The sequence below is a fragment of the Pistacia vera genome, unplaced genomic scaffold (genome assembly GCF_008641045.1).
Source record: "Pistacia vera cultivar Batoury unplaced genomic scaffold, PisVer_v2 Contig927, whole genome shotgun sequence".
Taxonomy (NCBI): domain Eukaryota; kingdom Viridiplantae; phylum Streptophyta; class Magnoliopsida; order Sapindales; family Anacardiaceae; genus Pistacia; species Pistacia vera.
The window spans coordinates 394543-419670 of NW_022196809.1; the positions used below are offsets into that span (position 1 = coordinate 394543).

The 25128-nt window shown below is 36.3% G+C and overlaps 3 protein-coding genes across 4 annotated transcripts; 2 read left to right on the plus strand and 1 right to left on the minus strand.

The window, feature by feature from the left end:
- The first annotated feature begins 2590 nt into the window (after window positions 1-2590).
- LOC116120164 (mitochondrial outer membrane protein porin 2-like) lies at window positions 2591-5881 on the plus strand. Its single transcript, XM_031406103.1, has 6 exons — window positions 2591-2792; window positions 2905-2972; window positions 4642-4752; window positions 4839-4925; window positions 5010-5218; window positions 5315-5881. The coding sequence occupies exons 1-6, from the start codon at window positions 2744-2746 to the stop codon at window positions 5619-5621; spliced, it is 831 nt and encodes a 276-aa protein (XP_031261963.1). The 5' UTR covers window positions 2591-2743; the 3' UTR covers window positions 5622-5881.
- Window positions 5882-10143: 4262 nt separating this feature from the next.
- Window positions 10144-17256, plus strand: LOC116120175 (calcium-transporting ATPase 2, plasma membrane-type). Of its 2 annotated transcripts, none has more exons than XM_031406118.1 (8): window positions 10144-10422; window positions 11868-11922; window positions 12007-12578; window positions 13026-14402; window positions 14510-14668; window positions 15329-15500; window positions 15621-15919; window positions 16659-17256. In XM_031406118.1, exons 1-8 carry the CDS (start codon window positions 10249-10251, stop codon window positions 16896-16898), a joined length of 3048 nt encoding a protein of 1015 aa, XP_031261978.1. In that variant the 5' UTR covers window positions 10144-10248; the 3' UTR covers window positions 16899-17256. The 2 variants fall into 2 exon arrangements, with proteins under 2 accessions (XP_031261978.1, XP_031261977.1); XM_031406117.1 differs by having other exon boundaries at window positions 12007-12546; window positions 12994-14402.
- Window positions 17257-17519: 263 nt separating this feature from the next.
- Window positions 17520-24641, minus strand: LOC116120144. Its single transcript, XM_031406080.1, has 5 exons — window positions 23503-24641; window positions 22350-22814; window positions 21196-22263; window positions 19627-19798; window positions 17520-18671 (listed from the first exon to the last, which is right to left on the minus strand). The coding sequence occupies exons 1-5, from the start codon at window positions 24562-24564 to the stop codon at window positions 17677-17679; spliced, it is 3762 nt and encodes a 1253-aa protein (XP_031261940.1). The 5' UTR covers window positions 24565-24641; the 3' UTR covers window positions 17520-17676.
- Between the last annotated feature and the right edge of the window lie 487 nt (window positions 24642-25128).

Genomic DNA, 25128 nt, shown 5'->3' on the forward strand with positions numbered 1-25128 from the left:
ATCCATGTAATTAAATACCCATATTACCCTTGCCTTTTAACTTTTTTACTTAATACTACATGCTATATCATTAAAATTATTTCATTACTCCCTATAATTCATAAACATTACAAAATAAACAAAATTGTGTATAAAATAAATAAATGAAAATATTAAAATGAAGGCTTCGTTTGTTTAGTTTTTTAGAATAGTATTCTATTCTAAATAGCATTTAATCAAATAGAATAAGATTCTGAGAATGTGTTTGGTATATTTTTGGAAAACATTTTCTAACAATATTTAGATTACTTTTAACCTCTTACATTTGTTAATTTAGCTAAACACCCCCTCTACAATAAAAGTTTATAAATTAACAAAAATACGTCCACCCACCTAATAATTGCTGGCAATCAGCCATCACTACCAAACGGTGGCTGGAAGTCATTGGAATGGCTCACGACTGGCTGGATCTGGCCAGAAACAACCAGATCTACGACCAAAGATATGGCTGTCAGGAAATGGACATATCAGTACACGATCGGTCAGATCCAGCCGGTTGTGTGTCATTCTGGCAGCGACGGCGATAGCTACTGGCGGTTGATAGTGGCTTGGGTGGGTGGGGGTATTTTTGTTAATTTTAAAACTTTTATTGAGAAAGTTAATTGTTAATGTTTTGAGTTGAATAGAATATGATTGGATTTTGAAGAATATTAAAACAAATGCATTTTTCATTTTTTAGGATAGGATAGTAGAATAAGATAGGGTAAAAATAGTATGCCAAACGCAACCAAAATTATCCTAAACTAACCCCTCAACCAGTCAACCTTAATCAACATCTTCTACATTGGAAACTAAAGCATGGCCTAAACCCCGGCCTCTTCTAGCACTGGTGACCCAAAACATTCAGACAACTCCCAAGCATCTGATCTAATTCCTTCATTTTTTGTTTCAAAATGTATATGGGAGAGATAGAAAAAAAAGGAGCCTCCCCTCTCGTCAGTGAGCTACTCTGGTGGGTTCTTTCTTTGAGATGGAGGAAGAGAATGAATAACTAAGTATCAATCATATTTGTTGGTCATATCATCTAGCAAGAATACCATGGATCATAGCGATCGATCGGGTTGTATTATTCTACATTTTCCCAAAAGAACATACATTCATTTGTTTCTTCCCATCGACCACAACGATTGAAACTATGCAAAAAAAACCAAACTTGGAAAGGAGAAGGGTCGATGGTAGACATTCGGGAAAGTTGGGCTGCACCAGCGACTTACCATTCCCGAAATTCCTCTGTCTTTGCCTTGCTTGCTCAATATTCTTCTGTAGCATCCCGACGGATGGCATGACAACCCTAATGATTAATTGGCCTTGGCCACACATGCTGCTAGTTGCGCCCGCGACATTGCCTCGGCATCTAAGGTGAATTTTTATTTATTTATTTTTGTGTGTGTGTGTGTGAAAATGGGTATTTGTAGCATTGATATTATTTTTGGGGTTTGGAGTGAAAATTTAATGACGTTGAAGGTTTCTTGTGAAGATTTATTTTTTTGGATGGTGATGATGGTGGTGTGGGTTTGGAGAATGATGGGTGGAGGGGGAGCTGCTTGTTTTGGACGATTTGGTGATGACGGTGGTGTAAGGTAATTGGAGAGGGAGAGCTAAAAGTTATTAGGTTTTAAGTTTTTAATATATATATATTTTTTAAATTAGTTTAAAGTATTCTTAGTATAGAATAAACCAACCTCTAGGTGATCGAGTAGTTTGATTGAGACTATTGGGTGTATTATTCAAAAGGTTTTGAGTTCGAACCCCTCCTCAGTTGCTAATAGGCGTGGCCACTAAAGCTCTTACTTGGCAGGTAGTTTCAGGTCCTAGAGGATTAATTGAGTTGCTAATAGGATTGACTATTGGAGCTCTTAACCGACCAGTAGTTTCAGGATCTTGAGGGATTAAATGAGGTGTGCGTAAACTGGCTCAAATACTCCTGGTCATAAAAAAAAAAAAAAAAAAAAAAAAAATTACATTACATTTACTCTTTTAACACTGCTTATTAAAAATTAACAGAAGATTTATAACGTTTGACTAATGGTGGGGTGCAGGGCTATTCTTAATACCCTTGGGTTTCTAGAAGACAACCCAAACCATAAGGGGTTGTTAGATATTATCTTATAAATTAATGATATGTAAACGATACAACGATGCCCCATACTGTGATACATCATTTGGGATGTAATTTTTGGAAAATATTTTGGGATGAGTAGTACTACTCATTTTCACTCTAAAACTTATGAGTTAGTGTTTCGTAGTTAATTAACAGGTCAAGGGAGGTGATTCCAATTTGCACAAACTTTATGGGAGGTTTCAGAATTTCTGAAAACTCTAGGGGGTCCAAGAATGTATGGTCAACATTTCGATGAAATAAAATCGAAAGTCCAAGCTGTTTGATGCCACGAGCCCTCATTTGCTGATTAGACGAAAGATCCTTTGGCTCCTGCCTTCTTCAATTGCATGTCACAGAATTATGAGTTCAGGACCCACTTACCAACACTCCGCCTTAATATCAAATTAGATAAACGGTGAAGACTGTGCCTGTTACTTTAAAAACAGTCACAGGCAATCACCACACTTGACTTTCCCACATTCGTGGCCACGACAAGAGAAAAACGAAAAATAATAAACAGGAATAAAACCATCTATTTCTCTTCACCACTTCCTCCTCACAGCCCCACCGCTCACAGATCCCTCTTTTTCTAATTAATCAACCATGAGTAAGGGACCAGGCCTCTTCACTGATATTGGCAAGAAAGCCAAAGGTAATAATCGCTGATCACTCTCTCCGTCGACTAATTTGTATTCGTATTATGTTGTGTTCTGTTTTTTTATTTTGAAATTGGAATTATATCTGTGTATATATTTTTTTGGTAGATCTTTTGACGAAAGATTACAACGCCGATCAGAAGCTTAGTGTTTCCACTTTCAGCGCTTCCGGAGTGGTACGTTATGTAACGCTTCGATTGTTGATCTAATGATTAAATCTTTAATAATAATTTGATTCATTGACAGAGTAAAAGAAAGTTCTGTTCATGTCTTAATTAGTATTTAATAAATTTTCAATTCATCGTGATTGATTATAAATCTTTTTTGTTTTTTTGTTTTGTATTTTCAAATGTCTATAAATCACGAAAGCACTGAAAGAAGCCGTTCTAATTTGTTTTTTTGGTTATATATCCGTGATTGTGATAAGATGAGTTACACGCTGTATTGCCTAGTTTGAGTTTATTTTTTGAACGGATTCAACATCTTTTTTCTTTTCTTTGGCAAAGCACTCTTTTTCTGTTTAATTAGTTGACTGGTTGGTCACTTGCTGAATGGTTTGGTTTAGCATTTTGCCATTTTCTTGGTTACTGAAACTATAGTTGTAGTAATTGACAGATGATAAAAAAAATTAAAATTTTCGAATTTATTTTCGTCAACTCAGGAGTGAAATGGGAAAGAAGTGAGAATAAATATATAGCCTAGTATACACACTATACTTACAAGTGCTTCTGGAAGCAATTAAAATATCTATATGGAAGAGGGTGTTTGCCCAGTGTGGTGTCATTTGGTTTGATGCAATTACTGAATCAAGAGCAGTGATGCTTACTTGGTGGAAATTGAGTGTCATGTAGCTTTATTGGTGTTTAGAGTCATCACAAAGATTGGAGAAGATGTAAGGTTATTGGGGAAGATAGTTATGATGGTTTGGTTATGAAAAGAAAGTCTATGTTTGTGGTTTGTCCAAGTAAATTTTAACATCGACAGGAAGAAAGGCATCAATGAGTACCAGCCAAAGAGTGAAAAAGGAAAAAATAAAAAAAATTGGTGGGGGTTACTGGAATTGAGGAGATGACCAATGACATGGAAAACGGGGTTGTATAATTAACGATAATTAATTTCTATTGTTTTGGTTTGGAAAAACTCATGAGGATGTTGGTGTCTATTTATTTATTTTTGTTTATCTTTGTGGTTCTTGTGGAGTTATGTTAGCGAAAGAAGTTTGTGGCTTTTGTTAAGTATTTTTTTCATGAAGCTGGTTGTGAATTGTTTGAAAGTCAGTCATACAGAGATCTGGCTGCCTTTTAAATTGTATATTGGAACTCAATGTGGCATCTTACTTCCCTGCTTCTTGAACAATCTTTGAATTCCATTCTGTTTACTGTTATCTTAACTTTGGACTTATACAACTTGTGGTTTGTGTAAATGTGGAATCCGAGGGATTCAAACCATTTCTGGCATCCAAATATGATGGTTGTCACCTGTAGATGAATGTTTAACCTAGCTTAGTATTTCTGCTTCTGAGCTTGCTGGCAATTCCTATTAGAACAATATTATTCTTTAAAAGTTTTAAGTGTCTCCTGTACGCTGCTCCAAAATTTGAAAATCTGAAGTCAGCAGGATGTTGAAGTGGCTGTATGCCTTCAAATTTAATCACATTACTTAAAAAAGAAAATACTACACTTGTTTTTGTTGGAGGGCTTAACACCTTCTGAACTGCATCTGAATGAGTCATGGGTCATGCTTTCCACTTATTTAACACTTGATGCACCTTTCGTTGTTTATTTATATTATCTCTGTTGACTAGTTTTTGCATATAATGTAATTCACTCTTTTTTCATTTTCCAGGCCCTCACATCAACTGCAGTGAACAAAGGAGGACTCTCAACTGGTGATGTTGCAGCATTGTACAAGTACAAAAATGTTTTATTTGATATCAAAGTTGACACAGGGTCGAACGTAAGTTTTCTTTGAAAAAGTTAATACGTAAATTTCTTTGTTGAGCTTAGTAGTTAGCTCCTTACACTCTCGCTGTGTTCTGTCAGATCTCAACAACTTTAATTTTTGCTGAAATCCTTCCGTCAACGAAGGCCATTGCATCATTCAAAGTGCCTGATTACAACTCTGGCAAGGTAGGTAGTTTTGACCTCTCTTAAGCTGAAAGTTTTAGAGATAACCTTGGCTTTCTATACTTATGTCTGCTCTTTGTTTTGCAGTTGGAGGTTCAGTACTTCCATGATCACGCCACCTTCACCACAGCTGTTGCTTTGAATCAATCCCCCAGCATTGATGTGACTGCCACCATTGGTACCCCAAGCATTGCTTTTGGTGCAGAGGCTGGCTATGATACTACCTCTGGTAATTTTACAAAGTACACTGCTGGCATTAGTGTGAACAAACCAGATTCGTGTGCTTCAATAATTCTGTAAGCTTTTTAATTCATCTATCAGTCAATTTTGTTTGTAAGTTAATTTATATACAGGCTGTTTGATACACGGGTGCTCTTTTTTGTGTTCTTCAGTGGTGACAAGGGAGACACCATAAGAGCTTCATATATACATCATCTGGATCAGTTGAAGAAAAGTGCTACTGTGGGAGAGATAACCAGAAGGTTTTCCACTAATGAGAACACTTTTACAGTTGGAGGCTCATATGCTATTGATCATCTGACAGTAGTGAAGGCAAAGCTCAATAACCACGGAAAGCTTGGGGCACTGCTGCAGCATGAGGTCATACCAAAGTCTGTTTTGACAATCTCTAGTGAGGTTGACACCAAGGCATTGGAAAAAAATCCCAGGTTTGGGCTGGCCATTGCCCTCAAACCCTGATGGTTCTCTACCAGTCAATGATTATTGTTGGAATTTGATACCTTTTCCCATTGAATGGTGATACTCCATAAGAAGTGTCGTCAATAAGCAGTTCCACAGATATATTTGTTTCTAGGTTCTTGATGACTCTGGATGAATTGTTTTGATGCGTAGGCTGCAGTCCCATTTCCCTTAATAGTTTGCGGAGGCATTTTTACATTTGCACATTCTGTTCTCCTAGGAGTTCATTGTTTTTGGTTGAGTGGGAAATTTGTCGATCACCCTCAGTTTGATTTTTATACAAGTAATTCACTGGAGTTTGTATTATGCACTTTGCAAGAATGGCTAAATTGATGAGAAATTTGTTCATTATGCTTGTGCTTTGACACTGGCAGTCGGCTGTGACAAGGTATTAAAGATTGTATTGTACATCAACTGAAATTTCTTGTTTGATCTGTTACATTTTAATCTTCTGTCGGGAAATTAGTTTTCATTCTAGAATCAACTTATATTTTCCTTCTTTTTCGAGAAAGGAATAAAACAAAAGGCCTTTTACTGGTGGAAAATTTATGGTCATTCAATATTTGTTATTATGATGACAAACTTAGTTGGTAATTTCCTCTAGTTTAATGATTTTATATGGGTCCACTATATAAGATTTATTTTTAAATATTGCAGACAGATCAAAAAAGTTTATAACTTTAAATAGATAATTAAATATTTGTTCGAAGCAGGATGTTGTTCTAATTATACTAAGAAACTGCATGGCAGGTTCCCAACAGTTATTTTCCACTTGCGTCGGGGTCTTCGAAAACTACTAGGCTGCCACACTGATTTAGTACAGAAAAACCCCTAAAAGGGATCTAACTTTAATTTCCTAAATTGTAATTGTATCACAGTATTTATTGAATTTGAAAATTTTCCATGTTTGGAGAATCTTATAGACCTAGAAACTTACGAATTAGTGCCTTTGCTGGAAGGGTCGTTTGGTTACGGGTATTCACAATTCACATTACTTCAAATTGTTTTCTTATATACTGATATTTTATGTTGGTTTAATAATATAAGATTTTGGTAGTCTTTTAATATCAATAGTAATCATAATAGGTTATATATGTATAATCTGAATATCATTATTTCTTAGGTATTCTAAAATTACTTGTAATATTAATTTTGTTACAATTTTCCTCCTAACTATTAAAGTTTTTGGACAATAATGTCATTATTTTGAAAACAATTTACAAGAATATTCATGGACATTTTACCTTATATACAATATTTTTAGGACATTATTACCCTTACACTTTCACCGAATTACCCAAGATAAATGGTCGATCTAGCCACCACTGGGGTGGTCGGCCCGTCAACTCCAGACGCCGACGACTATGTCGAAACGACGCATGACTACCTAATCTAACAACCCCTTATGTGGCCATTAACGGCTACACACCATCTGTCTTAGACCAATCTATTATGGTCGTTTTAGGCTAGTCCATGACGATCTAGTCATTTTCGATCGGTCACATGCTGTTAAGGCCACTTTCAACCGCTGTTGACGGTGGTGGCCGGTAGTGGCTTGGATAAGTGGGGGTAATTTTATAAAATTTATTTTATTATGGTTGAGGGTTTTTTAACAAAATCTCAAATTAAAGGTAAAAAAATAGTTCAAAATAATAAGAATATTATTATAATAATATTAAAAAGAAAACAATTCATCTTAAAACATATCCATTCATTTACTTATCCTAATCAAATATATCACTTAATTATCCACCTAATTTCAGTTTAACCAATTCGTCACTTAACATTCACAATAACCTTTAAATAATATATCTCTCATAATATAAAATTCCTGGGACTAAAAGCATCCGAGGTGTTTTTTGTAATAACGCTTGAATGCAAAATTCAGCGATTCATAAAAGGTTAATTAAACATTAAGTTCAAGCTTGGTAATAGTCTACGTCTACCAACGCGGCTTAATAAGTTAGGTTAAAAGCAATAAAAGTAGAGGTCAATCACCAATGCTTTTGTTTCTCTTTCCGCGTAGCAGCCGTGTAGAGTTTTAAACATTTAGCCCTTGCCATTTAGTAAAAGTACACACAGCCCTCAGGTTTTAAAAAGTAACATTTCCATTTGAAGTTTTTGGAATAGTAATATCTATCTTAAAAAATAAACTGACATTAACTTAAAACTGAGGCATGAAAGAGTGAAATCGAGTCAAGTTAAGTATCTAGTTAATTAAACTCGACTCAAACGCTACAATACAAAATTCGAGTTTGATCAAACTTGAGAAATAGAGTTTAAAGTCCAACTCAGTACCTATAATTGGAATGAGTTTGTATAATTGAGCTTTGGTTAACTTTTATTCGAGTTCGAGAATATGAGTTTCAATCAAATTCGAGTATTCAAGCTTTAATCAGGTTCAAGTTTTTTTTGGGTATTTTCTGTATTAGATTCACGTCAACTAAAATTAATGATAAGGTTTGATATAGAAGAAGAGTCAAGGGAAGAAGATGTCGGGTATTCATTTGAGATAAGTTTTTTTTTGGGTGTAATGATAAGAAATTAAAAACAACATTAGAGGGTATTTTAGTCTTTTGATCTCATTTTGATAGTTACTAATGATATTAGTTGTAAGACGTAAAGGTCACTATCTCAAAAATTTGGATCAATATTTGTTCTTTGAGAATTGGAGGATTTAAACTTTTCGCTAAATTTGAAGGACTAAGATGTTTTAATTCCAACCGCGTAGCAAAAGCGATAGACGTACTTTACTCTTTTCGATATTATTTCATCATTATTTAACTCTTTATTTCATATACTCTTACAAAATGGCTTTACTCTTTTCGATATTATTTCATCATTATTTAACTCTTTATTTCATATACTCTTACCCACTTGTTAAGCTGCTCTTCTTTGACCCCGATTAACCCGTTCTGTTCCATCNTAAAATTTAAACTTTTATTATGGTTGAGGTGTTTTTTAACAAAATCTCAAATATAAAAGGTTAAAAAAATAGTTCAAATAATAATAAGAATATTATTATAATAATATTAAAAAAGAAAACAATTCATCTATATAACATATCCATTCATTTACTTATCCTAATCAAATATATCACTTTAATATATCCACCAACTAATTTCAGTTTAACCAATTACGTCTACTTAACATTCACAATAACCTTTAAATAATATATCTCTCATAATATAAAATTCCTGGGACTAAAAGCATCCGAGGTGTTTTTTGTAATAACGTCTTGAATATGTCAAAATTCAGCGATTCATATAAAAGGTTAATTAAAACATTAAGTTCAAGCTTGGTAATAGTCTACGTCTACCAGACGCGACTTAATAAGTTAAGTTAAAAAGCAATAAAAGTAGAGGTCAAATCATACAATTGCTTTTGTTTCTCTTTCCGCGTAGCAGCCGTGTAGAGTTAAAAACATTTTTAGCCCTTGCCATTTAGTAAAATACAGCCCTCAGCTTTTAAAAAGTAACATTTTAGCCCTTAAAAAATAAACTGACATTAACTTAAAACTGAGGCATGAAAGGGTGAAATCGAATCAGGTCGAGTATCTGGTTAATTGAACTCGACTCGAATGCTACAATACCAAATTCAAATTTGAGTTTGAGTCTGATTGAGCTTGAAAAATAGAGTTCAAAGTCAAACTCAGTACCTGAAATTGGAATGAGTTCGTATAATTGAGTTTTGGTCAAGTTTTATTTGAGTTCGAGAATATGAGTTTCAATCAAATTCGAGTATTCGAGCTTCAATCGAATTCGAGTATTCGAGCTTCAATCGAATTCGAGTATTCGAGCTTTAATCAAGTTTAAGTTTTTTTTTAGGTATTTTCTGTATTGGATTCCCGTCAACTATAATTGATGATAAGGTTTGATATAGGAGAAGAGTTAAGGGAAGAAGATGTTGGGTATTCATTTGAGATAAGTTTTTTTTTCTGGTGTAATGATGAGAAGATTACTAGTGATATTAGTTGTAAGACATAAAGGCCACTATCTCAAAAATTTGGATCAACAAATGATTTTATAGAATTGGAGGATTAAAAATTTCGCCAAATTTGAAGGACTAAGAAGTTTTAACTCCAACCGCGTAACGAACTTACGAAAGCGACAGACGTACAAATGGCTTTACTCTTTCCGATATTATTTCATCATTATTTAACTCTTTATTTCATGTACTCTTCTGCTCATCTTAAACGCACTTATTAAGCTGCTGTTCTTTGACCCCGATTAACCCGTTCTGTTCCATCAGAACAGGACCGATGAAATTTCAGTTATTCAAATATGCATCAAAATTCGGATCTCCTTCACTCTTCTCCTCCCCTATTGTTTCGAATTTATTGTTAATACCAAACCTCAAGTTAATACAAGAAGTCCGAAGGCAATAAAACAAAGTTGCTTTTCTCGTCTGACAAATACGGCTCTTTATGGCAGCTTCCACGACGCGGAGTGAAGCTTCGTATTCAGCAACCTCTTAATTGCCTTTACTTGCTCAAGCTTTTTCCTGGTTATTACTACTGCTTTAGTATTTGAATGAGAGAGACGCGGGTTTTCAAATCAAAACTGTCAAGAGATTTGGTTGTCAATTTTTGAAAGCAATAAGAAGTACTGTTACGTCGAGTTGATCAATGGAGAGCTATTTGCAAGAAAACTTTGATGTTAGATCAAAACATTCGTCCACCGAGGTGTTGGAGAGATGGAGAAATCTCTGCGGAGTTGTCAAAAATCCCAAACGAAGGTTTCGATTCACTGCCAACCTCTCCAAACGTCACGAGGCTGATGCTATGCGCAAAACCAATCAGGTCCGTTAGTTAGCTGCTTAAATTAATGGCGATTTGCTTCTACATAACTCATCATCTTCCTAATTTACTTTAATTAGACTTTGAACAATTATCATAATTAGCATCATGGTTCATCTTATGTATAAATGCTTAGCAAAGCTACAAAGCGAACCAAGTGGATTCCTTCACCACAAGTGTTAATTACTCGAGTTTTAAGTTTTCTTATCAAAAGGGAAGCGAGTCTAACTTCTTAAACCAAGTCGTGCAACATTTCGTCATCATAGATATGATTCAGCTAAACTTGTTTTTACATTTTCCGTGGAGGTTGGAATGAAATAAGATTATAAGAAACTCTGTTTTCTTCTACCTAAAGTTATGGCCACAAGTTTCCATGGAACTGGTGATAACTCAGTTGTGTGTTTTAATTCAAGTTTTCATCGAAGAACAGATACAAGTTAAATAAAAATAGAAGGGCAATTTCAGAATATCTTTGCTACCTAACTTGTATTATCATATTCTTACTTACAGCAAATGCCAAGAGTAATTCCCTAATTTAAAATTTTAATTTTTAATGAATCCTAAGGATTATATGTTTAAATTTTTCATCACACATTTTTTGTATGCCTCATCTGAATTCTATAACGTCTCTCCAAGTTTTTTTTTTTTTTTTTAATTTGTTTCTGATTTTTGATGTCATTGATCGGTAACTGAGTTTTGAAATTTAAATATATAAAATATTAATATTTTATGACATGATTTCTTTATGAATATATAAATAAAACAAGACAGGAGTAAAATACTAATACTTCAAAAAAAAAAAAAAAAAAACCACTTGAAACAACACTACTCAAAAACTCTGCAACATTTGTCTTTTTCATAATCAACTTAAATTAAGATATGATTTTTACACTTGTAGATTGGAGATGATGAATACAAAAAAATGTCAAAAGTATATAAAATAATTATTTTCTTGCAAAAATATAAACTTAGAGGGAAACCTCTCCCCTTATTGTTGGTCGGGATGCAAGCCTTTAGGCTTGAGCTACTGAGATTAGCTCAAGGGGCTTATATTCGAGGTTCCGTGACTTTGAGGATTAGGCGGGCAAAAAAAACTTAGAGGGAAACATTTGTTGTCACTGGAACACAAAATCCAAAGTCTTTTAGATTAAAAACTTATTCTGGGAAGAAGATTAAATCATTTACTTATGTGTATCATGCTTTCAATAAGGTGCCACTCACAGGCTTAGGGTGGCCATGCCTGCATGTGGCTCCGCCCATGGTTGTTAACCTTTTTCCGAGTTGCTCTTTAGTTTCTAGCTGATTTTATTGGTTGTGTCCTTAATTTTTTATATTCTATTTTTCTGAATCAACTCCACATTTTCTTTTGCTTTCTGTAGACAGTTTTATGACATTCAACATGGCATATTAATATAAAGAGCCTAATTTTTGGTTTTTCTACCTTGCAGGAGAAGTTGCGGATTGCTGTTCTGGTTTCCAAAGCTGCAATTCAATTTCTTATGGGTAAGCTTCTTCTCTATTTTAGATAAACTTATCATTGCTAAATCGTAATGTTCTTGCTAACCTTTTCTCATGGAATATTTACAGGCGTGTCACCAAGTGACTACACCGTACCTGAGGAAGTCAAAGCTGCAGGCTTTCAAGTTTGTGCTGATGAGTTAGGGTCTATCGTTGAAGGCCATGATGTAAAGAAACTGAAATTTCATAATGGGGTCTCTGGTATTGCAGAAAAACTGTCCACATCAATAACTGATGGACTCACTACCGATAATGATCTGTTCAACCGCAGACAAGAGATATATGGAATCAATAGATTTGCTGAGAGCGAACCTCGGGGTTTCTGGGTATTTGTCTGGGAAGCTCTTCAGGATATGACACTAATGATACTTGGGGTGTGTGCTTTTGTGTCTTTAATAGTTGGGTTAGCAATGGAAGGATGGCCTAAAGGGGCCCATGATGGCCTTGGAATTGTTGCAAGTATCTTGTTGGTTGTCTTTGTTACAGCAACAAGTGATTACCGCCAATCTCTACAGTTCAGGGATCTAGACAAGGAGAAAAAGAAGATAATAATTCATGCAACAAGAAATGGATTTAGACAGAAATTGTCTATCTATGATTTACTTCCTGGTGATATTGTACATCTGGGGATTGGAGACCAGGTCCCTGCGGATGGACTTTTTGTTTCAGGATTTTCTGTCTCGATTGATGAATCAAGTTTAACTGGGGAGAGTGAACCAGTAATGGTGAATGCAGAAAATCCTTTTATGCTATCTGGAACTAAGATTCAAGATGGCTCATGCAAGATGATGGTCGCCACTGTTGGGATGAGAACCCAATGGGGTAAACTGATGGCAACTCTTAGTGAAGGGGGAGATGATGAAACTCCATTGCAGGTGAAATTGAATGGAGTTGCGACTATTATTGGCAAGGCAGGCCTTTTCTTTGCCGTAGTGACATTCGCAGTTTTGGTGCAAGGACTATTTAGTCATAAACTGNAGGAGAAAAAGAAGATAATAATTCATGCAACAAGAAATGGATTTAGACAGAAATTGTCTATCTATGATTTACTTCCTGGTGATATTGTACATCTGGGGATTGGAGACCAGGTCCCTGCGGATGGACTTTTTGTTTCAGGATTTTCTGTCTCGATTGATGAATCAAGTTTAACTGGGGAGAGTGAACCAGTAATGGTGAATGCAGAAAATCCTTTTATGCTATCTGGAACTAAGATTCAAGATGGCTCATGCAAGATGATGGTCGCCACTGTTGGGATGAGAACCCAATGGGGTAAACTGATGGCAACTCTTAGTGAAGGGGGAGATGATGAAACTCCATTGCAGGTGAAATTGAATGGAGTTGCGACTATTATTGGCAAGGCAGGCCTTTTCTTTGCCGTAGTGACATTCGCAGTTTTGGTGCAAGGACTATTTAGTCATAAACTGCAAGAGGGGACCATCTGGAGTTGGTCTGGGGATGAAGCTTTGAAAATGTTAGAATTCTTTGCTGTTGCTGTTACAATTGTCGTTGTTGCAGTTCCAGAGGGGCTTCCTTTAGCTGTGACATTGAGTCTTGCCTTTGCAATGAAGAAGATGATGAATGACAAAGCACTTGTTCGTCATCTGGCGGCTTGTGAGACAATGGGGTCAGCTACGTGTATTTGTAGTGACAAAACAGGCACACTAACTACTAATCACATGACTGTCGTGAAAACGTGCATCTGCATGAATGTCAAGGAAATAAGTAATACTGATGGGGCTTCTAGCTTGCGCTCAGAACTCCCTGAATCTGCAGCGAAACTTGTGCTACAATCAATATTTAGTAACACTGGGGGTGAAGTAGTCGTTAACAAAGATGGGAAACGTGAGATATTAGGATCACCCACTGAGACTGCTATATTGGAGTTGGGCTTGTCGCTTGGTGGAGATTTCCAGGGAGTACGACAAGCATCAAAGCTTGTTAAAGTTGAGCCGTTCAACTCTACAAAGAAACGGATGGGAGTAGTGGTGGAGCTCCCTGAAGGAGGCTTACGAGCCCACTGTAAAGGTGCTTCAGAAATAGTCTTGGCTTCCTGTGACAAAGTAATCAATTCAAATGGTGAAGTTGTTACCCTTGATGAAGCGGCCATTAACTATCTCAAAGCTACAATTGATCAGTTTGCTAATGAGGCTCTTCGAACTCTCTGTCTTGCCTACATGGAACTGGAGAATGGATTGTTACCAGATAATCCTATTCCAGTTTCCGGGTATACTTGTATTGGAATTGTGGGTATTAAGGATCCTGTTCGTCCTGGTGTCAAGGAGTCTGTTGCAGTTTGTCGTTCAGCTGGTATCACTGTTAGAATGGTTACTGGAGACAACATAAACACTGCAAAGGCTATAGCTAGGGAATGCGGGATTCTTACTGATGATGGTATAGCCATTGAAGGTCCTGATTTCAGAGAGAAGAATTTGGAGGAATTGATTGAATTAATTCCCAAAATTCAGGTGATTTCTTCATTCTATTTACTAAAAAATTGGATCCAACTTGAGTACCTGGTAATGAGGAGACTTTATATACTCTCTTTTGACTTACATTCTACTTGCTTTTGCAGGTGATAGCTCGATCTTCACCTCTAGACAAGCATACATTGGTAAAGCACTTGCTGACTACATTAGATGAAGTGGTGGCAGTGACTGGTGATGGAACGAATGATGCCCCAGCACTTCATGAAGCAGATATTGGACTAGCGATGGGCATTGCTGGAACTGAGGTCAGTATGTTACAAATGCTTTTAAATGCAACATGATTTTATTGTTATCTGAAAGAACAGACATCGATGGCCAAGTACAGTTATACTGACCTATTTATTTGGCTGGATTGAAGGTTCATTGCCTATGTATCTTCTTCCTTTTTTTTCTTTTTTCCTATTCTCTAGCTCCTAAAGAAAAATTCTAAAATATCTTATATTCATTTCACTGAAGATTGACTAAGATATTTTTTTTCCTCCCACATTTATCTGTTGGTTTATATTTGGTTAGCCATTTCTGATCCACATCCACCATACTGTGATCAAAAGAAGAATAATACTATACATATAATATTCTCATACAATATTATATGGCAAATGATGATTGGGTGAAATTTTAATTTTAATTTAAAATTAATCAATCATATTTTGTGACATAATGTGGTATGAAAAATGTTATATATATAGTATTAGTCTCAAAAGAAGCTCCTCCATTTATATTTAAGATTTCAGACTTTTTGGGTCAATAATTAGTCAGGCCCTACACCCTTATGTGTTAATTGTCTAGTGAACAATTATTTACTTTCTGTCAAGCCTATTTGTTGAATCAACTCTTTAGACTTTTATTAAAGATCAAAATTTGAATTCTGGTAATTAATGCTAATGGTATTCACAAAAAATCAGGTGGCTAAGGAGAGTGCTGATGTAATTATTCTGGATGATAATTTCTCTACAATTGCAACAGTGGCCAAATGGGGACGTTCAGTTTACATAAACATTCAAAAATTTGTGCAGTTCCAGTTGACGGTTAATGTTGTTGCACTAGTTGTTAATTTTTCTTCTGCTTGCTTGACAGGTGAGAAAACACATAAATATTGCATATTTTCAGCTTGAATTTAAATATTCCAACTTTTTGTTTTGCATAAGAAACCACTTCTCATTCCTGCTTATGTTTTTGTGTTGAGCCATGCTTCAGGGAGTGCTCCCCTCACAGCTGTTCAGCTATTGTGGGTCAACATGATCATGGATACACTGGGAGCACTTGCACTTGCAACAGAACCTCCAACTAATGAATTAATGAAGCGTTCACCAGTTGGGAGGAGAGGAAATTTTATCAGTAATGTCATGTGGAGGAATATCTTAGGGCAGTCAATTTATCAGTTCACTGTGATATGGCTGCTTCAGGCAAGGGGAAAAGCAATATTTTCTCTTGATGGCCCAGATTCTAATATAGTCTTGAACACGCTTATATTCAATGCATTTGTCTTTTGCCAGGTAACCTTTCTGAAAGATTTCTTTAGCACTCTTTGCATATTGTCTCCAAGTTGCATGCCTGATTTATGTTAACTGGTAATTGACGATAAGACAAGTTTTAGTAACTCTGTAATTGTTACACTAATTCTTTCGGAAAATCAGCCACTGTATTCGTTTTCAGATTTTTCCATGAAATTTTTTTACAAGGTTTGCTGATTTGGTCAGTCCAAATAATCAAATAGATAATATATAGTCCAGTTCTATCCACTTTAGGCTTCCATGCCTATTGACTTATCTTCTTCATATGCATAAAATGCTGCTGGTTTGGTTATTGACTTGCATAGTATTTACAAAATTTTTGGGAAAGAAAAAGGGGAAAAGAAGTCATCACTTCTCGGATACAAAGTATCACCTGCAGTTGAATTTATACTCCTTTAGGTCATCCAGTTCTCTGGTTTTCAGTAGCTGATGTTCTCTGTAATCACATGATAATCTAGATGGATTGTAAGGTTTAAAATATTTTGACAAACACTTCCATAAAAGAAAAATATAGTTTATTTTTTACTGTCTCATAATTGGAATGGTTATTTCTGCTTTTTGGCTTAAACATGTCAGAATTCAGATCACATATATATAAATATATATTCAATCAATTCTAAAATTTCAATGAGAAGATTTGAATTTCAATTTAGTGATGTTTCCTCTTCTGACCTCATGAAAACTTCTAGCTTATATAGAATCCCCTGGTTTCATTCTGCAGGTTTTCAATGAGATAAGCTCGCGTGAGATGGAGGAAATTAATGTTTTCAAAGGCATACTGGATAACTATGTTTTTGTGGCCGTCCTCGGCATCACTGTTATCTTCCAAATCATAATTGTTGAGTTCCTAGGCACTTTTGCCAATACAACACCTCTCACTTTCTCACAGTGGTTTGTCTGCCTATTCATCGGATTCTTAGGCATGCCGATTGCAGCTGGCTTAAAGAAGATCCCTGTGTGAACCTCAAATCACAGTAAGAGGCCTGTGTTTCTTAACCTATCAAAGAAAATCCCTCTTCTCAAAAATGGCAGATTAATTGTGTATTAATTTACCAGTAGATTTTCTTCTGATTTCATGTCTGTAATTGATCAAGTGCATGTAAATCTGGAACATCATAAATTGTTTGTGGGATCTCTTTTTTTTTTTTCATTATTATTTTATTTACTTAGCACTGAACTGAACGTAGTATCTCACTGACAAGATAAAGATGCCTCTAATATTTTTTCAGCATCTTCTAGTTCAATTTTGTAGCAAATGAATTCTCTCCTTGATTAAATGTAACTATTTCCTTCTAGTGGTGATTTTCCCCCTTCTTAAATTTCTTGTAATTCTGTCATTTGAAAGTATTGAGTAATGCTTTTTTTAACTAGTCCATTCATTTAAGTGGACTTGCATATCTTGGTGGCTGGACCTAGAACAGTTCAACTTCCAACATCAAGAGCAACAACTGTAGAATTTATAGTGTATTATATATTTTTTGGTTAACGACCATCTCAGAACCAAATTTATGCAATTGAACTGTATACATGTAATATGGTCCTAAATTTCAAGATTCAAAATTATTGGATTAACCTCGGGGGATTCCATAATCATGGAAATAACGTGTCATGAACAATTTATGGTTTCATTTAAAGACTTCAAAATTGAAAAAAAAAAAAAATGCATTGCCTCGGCTACATACAAATGATACAAAAACACGGACTTTTCTTTACAGTTAAGATATAAATTCCCCATTTACTTATATCTCTTCTTCCATCATAGAAAACCTTTCAGTTTCATAAACATGATACATCCAAATAGGTTCAAGCAATGCCTTGGCACTATTTAGTTTCTGCTTTTCATCCTCATCACATTGTTCTTCAATTTCTTTCTCAATCAGAGGATAAATATCAGCCAGAGAAACCAACATCATGTCAAGCCCACTCCACTCTCTGTCATCAAGTCCTACTAACTTCACACACACAAAGCGTAGAAGTCCCAATACCAACCCAAAGTCCTTCCTTTCCAGCCCAACTACACAGCCAGACAAGAGTGTAACCCCAATTGCATCCAATACCAATATGCTCTGATTTCCTTTCAATAATGAAACTATCAGTTCCATAAGTCTCTTCAGTTCAGGAAATTCCTCTGGTTCTGAAAATCCAGTGTCATCTTCTTCTAAACTAACTGTACTCATTTCATTCATCCCAATCTTTGCTAGAATCAAGAGCCATGACGGGAAATGGAGTTTGATATGATCAGATACAGTAAAGCACATTCCTTCCGCTCCACTCCGATTAAATATGCACCAAGATCCTAATGCCAAAATCAAATCAGGCAACCAAGCCTTTGCTGCTACAATAAGACGTGCAGCATAACCAGAACCCATGTGCAACTGAATTGAGCTAATAAGATCAAACAGGTCATTCACAAGATCAAAAACTTCTGCAGTAGGTCTTGAAGCTTCACTGCTATTTCTAAGGACTAGATTGATTAATTTGGCTGCATAGCTGAAGGAGATCTTCAGACACTGAACAATTTCTCTTAGATCCTCATCCTTAATCTGCAACTTATCTATAGATTGTTGCCCTAAAGCAGAGATAACATAACGTACAAAACCTGATGTAAACTTTAAGCACCTTCCTTGGACGTCAGAAACAAAACCCATTGCAGTGGAATCAACAATGAACTTGAGTACTGCAGTAAGAATCTTCACGTTATTCAAGGATATCCTTTGGCTGGCGCTGACAGATCCTGCATAAGGTCAAAAATTGTAGTTTTCAGTTATAAGAAATTAAGAATTGCAAATGTTGGAGAAAGAGAAACTGAGGGACAAATGTTATAAGCTGATAGATAAAAGATTTAATTTTACTAAAGCAGGTGTTTAAAACTTCTCATTTCGCTTCCGTGAACATTGTACAACGGTTGGGAAAATTGAAACGGTAATAAGTTAAATGGATGACAAACAACAAGGTTCCCAATGTACTCTAACCACAAACCACCTCTTCAGAATCGACAAAGGCTACCTCCTGGATTTTACCTTTTCGACTGAGTAGTGAAAAGCTGGACTCCTTTGAAGCACATTTACACCATTTTTTTAGAAGAAAAAGCTAATGATTTTTCCTAGATCATTAACTGAATCATGGACTTATATGAACACTCTTGGCTAGCAATCTAGTGGGGAAATCAAAGCTTATTCTCTTGCCAAATCAAATAAAAGACATTCCAAACCATACAAGCCCATGTACATGACAGAGATGCAAGCAATTTAGAGTATCATTACATAGTCGCTCTAGTGTTGTCAAAACTAAAACACTACTTATCTGCTCCATCCACAGCTTGCTTGTTAATTCTTTACATATAAGTGATCCCAGTGCTTAAAGCAGTTTGGACCACAGACACCTTTTTGAAGAAAGTGACGGTATACCACTCAGGATGAGATGATATTTAAAAAAAGAATAGATGGTATATACTAAGTCAATGGGCATGTCTACAAGTCTAAATCAATATCAAGCAATGTTAGCTGAAAATCCACCTTTAGCTATCACAGGAGGAAGTAAAATAAAAGAAGTTTTCTTTTTGTATCAAGCCACAGTTGAACTTAGGTGTCAAACGCACTTCTCAGTAGATAACATAAGGTACCTTGAGAACTAAGATTTTGCATGCATTTGTTGATCTGAGAATATTTTCCGTCACTATAATTACTTACCATCAATGTCCATTTGAGGTTCTTCTCTGACCTTTCCTGTACGACTTTGAGCCACCTTGTTTTGGTCATGATTAGAGTTTGAAGATAATTTGCCACTGTTTCCAGAATCTCCTGCTCCAAACAATTTGTCTGTACAGTTAAGCAGGTGATCCATTGCCTGGTCCAGCATTGTCTGCAAAAAGAAAGGATGTCAAAGTCAGGCATCCTCCAGTGAGAGTTTTCCGCAATAGCCAATCTAACAGCTGTAGTTGATATGATGATACTGACAAACAAATGGTTGCAGTTTCAAAGCACAGCTTCTTACAAAGATAAAACCTATGATCCAGTATTTGATTTCATAACAATGTGATTGTGGCAGATGTAAAATGGAAAGGCCTCCCTCCAGTTTAAAATCTCGATTTGGACTTAAACTCAAACTGCATTTATCACTATGACTTGGTTAACGAGAGACTGGAGGACTAGATTGTAGGCCCAATGATAACTAGAAATCCTAGTTTCACTCTGCAGAGAATATTGCAAATATCATATAAACTAATAAACCAGCCTATACAAGCTTCAAGCAAGACTAGCATAAGACCTACATGAGCTACCGGTAACTTTGCCAAAGTTCAGCTAACCACCAGCATTTCAGGAGAGTCACGCAGAGTTAATGCTGGTTAGACTAGACTTCTTTGGACCTCCAAGTGTAAAATTCTTAGCATATAGAGTTATACAGGGTTAATGCCCTTTGGCATTTTTGAATACTAACTAAAATTAGGTCAAGATACTATTTAAAACCTTTTTTTAAAAAGTGATCTAAAGACAAAAATTTACTCAATTCATTACCCAATTTGTACTTGCGAAAAAAAAAATGTAACTATTTTAAACGAAGCAAGGTTTACACTAATTCTAGCAAGTTTTGATGCACTACTTCTAAAAATCAGCATTATTTTCTCTTGCGGAAACACACCAGAAAAATGAAAAAACAACAAAAGAATCTGACAGGAACCCACTCCCAAATTGATATGAATTGACTAAACAATGGCCCTTTGATAGGAATTGGGCTGGGTCATAGGTCTTTCATGGGTTTGGGTAGAACCCTCCTTAAAAAACCGGCTTGCCAAGGGAGGATGTCCAAGCTCTTTATAATCCACATGCCCACCTTTTTCCTTTCCAATGTAGGATCTAACACACCACCACGCTTCCGCAGCCAACATCTACATTGGACTCTTTACCCCTTGGGTGACTATGCGGCTCCCTTTTCCCTTAGGCCTCCATGCCCTTTCTCGAGGTAGCAACCTGGGCCCTTGGAAAATCGACTTGCCAAGGGATGGTACCCAAACCCTTTATAATCCACATGCCTACCCTTTTCTTTTCCAATGTAGGATCTTAAAGAATCCAAGTAAATGATAAACAGGCATGCAATTCCAATAAGAACAAGTCTTTAAAAAGTAATACGAAAAAAAGTGCCACATTAGAACCACCAGTGGTTGGAGCAAAAAGTCAAATACAATAAGTATAGGTATTAGCGGCTTGTACCATAAAGAGTATGGAATTCAAGATTAAAACAGCAAAAAGAATACCACTTACCTCTGAAATTGATCTTGAAGATTCAGTTCTATTATTCTTCTTGGAACCAGAATCATTCGTATTGCTCATGCCAGTATTTTGAAGAGCCATTTGCAAAGCAACAGCAGTATAAGCCAAAACAGGATATGCATCCATATATTCACAGCATATGCTCTGCACAATACTGACCTCAGAAATGACCTTTAAAGCAAGAAATAACCGCTCTAAACGTTGAGACCCTAAAATGGCTTTCCTGGAGTCCTCAGAAGTAAGCAAGTCTTTAATTTGCCAGGCTATTCCAGCAGCAGTTGAATAATCCTCCTCAAAACTGGATGATCTTTTCCCGCTAACATATTTCCACTTGGCAGACATTTTGACTGAGGATTTAGATTTCTTTCTTTTTGCAGAGGTAACACTGTGCTTGGGTATCTCAGTGTCAAACTTAACATGGCAACGATAGGCTACTTTTTGCAAAAGTGTCGTTAGAGCTTCAAATATATCATCAAAGGCATGAAAACACAGCAATAGCTTGTGGGCAGACCTCACTTCGGCTTGCCTTTCCTCATCTTCAAATAATCCCCTACAATTACTGACTAGGCCTATGCAATCTTCAAGAAGCCCAGCTACATTATCAGGACGAAGGGTGGAAACAATGTCAAATACAGAAGATTGAGCACGCCTGGTAGGTGCAGCTGCAAACAAGCTCTTCACGGTATTACTGGCAAAAGAATCTTTAAGGGCATCCCTGTAACATGGCTCAGTTGATATACTATTACAAAGGTGGGCAACAGCACCAAGCAAACCTTCTACTTGATCCGCACCCAGCTTATCTTGGGACAACACCAAATTGATGAATACTCCGACAAGTTTGACAAGAGACTTAAGAGGTGCCCCTTCTGACACAGCAAATTCACAGAATCTTGCACCAGCTACAGAAGACCTTTTCAAAAGTGTAACACAACGATTGCATGCCTCTTCAATGTTCATTCTTGAGGGAAAGTATGACGGCATTAGCAGCCTTGTAATTTTCTGAGCAACCTGAGATTGGTCATTTGCAAGTGTAGATAGCAAGACATCTAAGCTCACTACCTGCAGAATAATACAAAGAAAATATCAAGCAACCGTCCTACAAAAAAGCGTCAGAAATGGCAAAAAGTTTTAAGAGTAACCCATACCTTGTTAAACTGGAAATTCCGAATATCGCATAGCAGAAGGAGCAGATCCGCCATAGCAAGTCGCACAGAAAGAACATTATCTTGCATCAAATGCCCCAATCTTGGTAGAAGCACTTTCAGAACTTCATGAGAGAGAGGGTTGCCAAGCAAATAAATGATGCCATTCAGTGTGGAAAGTCTAACTTCATTGCATATATCATGCGAAACATCATCTAAAATTTTCGTAATTATTTTTGTAATGCTTGATGAAGGAATAATTTCCCAAAACAAAAGCAGTATGCGACAACAACCTTCCACTGCAACAACTCTTACATCTGGACTATCATCCATGAGCAACTTTTCCAATATATAGAACTGCTTATCAAGCAATGTATCTTTAACCTCTTTTGTGGCATCAGGATCTTCAAGAGGGAACAAGTCCAACAGTAAATGCAATGCGTTTTGACGAACGTTTGAATTTGCAACCTGTCAAATAACCCAGCAGCATACACTTGTTATACGCATCCAGAACAGCTGAATAATAAATTGGCATATCTAAATAGTCGTGTCAATCTTTTCTTTTTAAGACATCTGTTGAGAAATAGGCTTGCACGCAAATAGGGAGACAGCAAAAGTGCCAACCTGTACCAGTCACTTGTATGAACATACATAAGACAAATTCACCCCCAGCAGCTGTAATTAAGGTATAACAATTATGCTGATATGCAGTGTTTTGTCAACCAACTTTTGTTTTCCCTCATCATTTCACAATTTTGATTCTTCAACAGAGAAAATTTTGATTGCAGTTGATAAGGTTTTTAATGTTATGATTCACACACACATTAAATAGTTATGTCTTCATGATAACTGTTAATTTATAAGTGACTATCACAGACTTTTCAGAAACAAATGCCGCAGTGGTGACTGTTGATAGTCCAAATGAAACATGATCCAGAGCATTCTTGGAGACTTGCAAACCAAGGTGTGCTCAGAGTAAACCTGAGTAGCCAACAATTATAGAAGCACTGCCCTAGATATACTCAAAAGAAAACCTAATTGCTAGCCCATCCAAAAGTCAAATTTTAGAACCAGAAAAGCAAAAAATGCTCAATAAATCAAAGATGATATGATTGCAAATATATAACGAGACTAATACTACAGAAAAACTCCAAACCTGAAGCGACCGAAATATTACAGGCTCAGCTAACTTGAAAAGCATCTTCTCAACACCATGAGTAGTCCTCTGACTAATAAACCCTCCCAAAACCCTCCTAATGGATGCTGCAAACTCCCGAGAACTTCCGTGTATAGCACCCTCAACCAAACCCTGCAAAAATCCGTCTTCAATCTCCTCCCTAAAACCCTCATCAACCCCTTTCCAAGCCCTGAACAGCACATCTCCATAAGCCTCCAACATCGACTTTCTCCCAAATGGTATCTGTGACTTTATCATTGCCAATGCTTCTTTAAACACTTGCCTACTCAATCCAAATATAAAAGCTAGAAACTTCCTCCCATCCTCAGTCTTCAAATACAAAGGCGAAATCACGCAACGAATTAACAATAATTTCAAATCTTCAATGCTCTCATCATGAAAATCAAACAAACTAAACGCGTCACGAAGAATATAAACCCTATGCACATCAACTTTCTTCTTCAAAGTCAGTGACCGTGAAACTAAAAACGGTAGAAACTGAGTAATCAGAAATTCTTTCCCAACCAAATCATCCTTCCACCAGGTCTCGCACAAACTCGCAATCTCCAAAGATAAAACCAAATCCGACTCGAAAAGAATCAAATTATCATGCAATAACTGTGCAGCTGGCAATAAATCTGATGAAGAGAACACGTGTTTTGGATGATTTAAGCATAATGTTACGATGTGCGCGTAAATCTGAAGGTTCTCGAGCATTTTCTGTTTCCTGTCTGACGTATTATTGTCAGTACCGTTGACATTGTCTTGTAGACCAGTAGATTTTGTTGTTCTTGAAGATCTACGGAGCCGCTTTGTGGGAGGGGATTTGGCGGGATCGAGGTCTGTTTGGTTCTGTAAACATTGAATTGCGTGAGATATTGAATTGTATAAGGATTGGGGGAGAGAGTTGGTTAAATTTGGGGCGGTTGATTGAATTAGGGTTTTTAATTTCTGTTTGGATGATTTCAGGGTTTGTTTTCTGGCCGAGTTTAGGAATTCTTCGGCTGAGGATTGTAGTGATGAACGAAGTCGCTTCTCCATCGAATTAGTGAAGTGTTTCCGGTGATTTTTGAAGGCGTTTTCTGTTCTGAACTGAGTTTGAGAGGTTGTTGTTGGGACTTGGGAGAGAGGAGGGAGAATGAACGGTCTCGCTTTTCAATTTTGAGGAGAGCAGAGTTACAGGCTGTCATGGAACTAGAAATGACAGTCTAAGTAAAATGAGTCAAATAGGTTTGACTTTTGTGATTTATTGGCTGTGATTGGTTTGTCTTAGTGAGGTGAAAACTTAGTACATGTAGCTTTAAATATTGTGAAATTTCAAACGGGTTAGTGGCGCCGAGCTGAATTCAGTAAAGATCTTTGTATTGTGGATTTGTGGGGCAAAAGATGAGCCCAAATTGAGTTGCCATGTATGGGCCAGGTTTAGTGGACCTATTTCTTGGATATCACCGACCCTTGTGAGTTGTGACCCACAATCAAATTTTTGTTTTTGTAAAAAGAGGAACACCATTGACCTACTCAATTGTCACTCTTTATAATTATAAGCAGCTTGGAAATATTTTCTTTTGGTTTTTTATAAATTAATTTTGGGAATAGTTTATGATT

Bases quoted from the DNA above. Each gene is read 5' to 3' on its own strand.
- LOC116120164 (XM_031406103.1), top strand. From the start codon at position 2,744: ATGAGTAAGGGACCAGGCCTCTTCACTGATATTGGCAAGAAAGCCAAA. The intron at 2,973-4,641 runs GTACGTTATGTA...TTCATTTTCCAG, and splicing joins CTTTCAGCGCTTCCGGAGTG to GCCCTCACATCAACTGCAGT. The intron at 4,753-4,838 runs GTAAGTTTTCTT...GTGTTCTGTCAG, and splicing joins AAGTTGACACAGGGTCGAAC to ATCTCAACAACTTTAATTTT.
- LOC116120175 (XM_031406118.1), top strand. From the start codon at position 10,249: ATGGAGAGCTATTTGCAAGAAAACTTTGATGTTAGATCAAAACATTCG. The intron at 12,579-13,025 runs GTCCCTGCGGAT...ATTGGAGACCAG, and splicing joins ATCTGGGGATTGGAGACCAG to GTCCCTGCGGATGGACTTTT. The intron at 14,403-14,509 runs GTGATTTCTTCA...TTGCTTTTGCAG, and splicing joins AATTAATTCCCAAAATTCAG to GTGATAGCTCGATCTTCACC.
- LOC116120144 (XM_031406080.1), bottom strand. From the start codon at position 24,564: ATGGAGAAGCGACTTCGTTCATCACTACAATCCTCAGCCGAAGAATTC. The intron at 22,815-23,502 runs GTTTGGAGTTTT...GTTATTTGACAG, and splicing joins TAATATTTCGGTCGCTTCAG to GTTGCAAATTCAAACGTTCG. The intron at 22,264-22,349 runs GTATGGGTTACT...ATTATTCTGCAG, and splicing joins GGAATTTCCAGTTTAACAAG to GTAGTGAGCTTAGATGTCTT.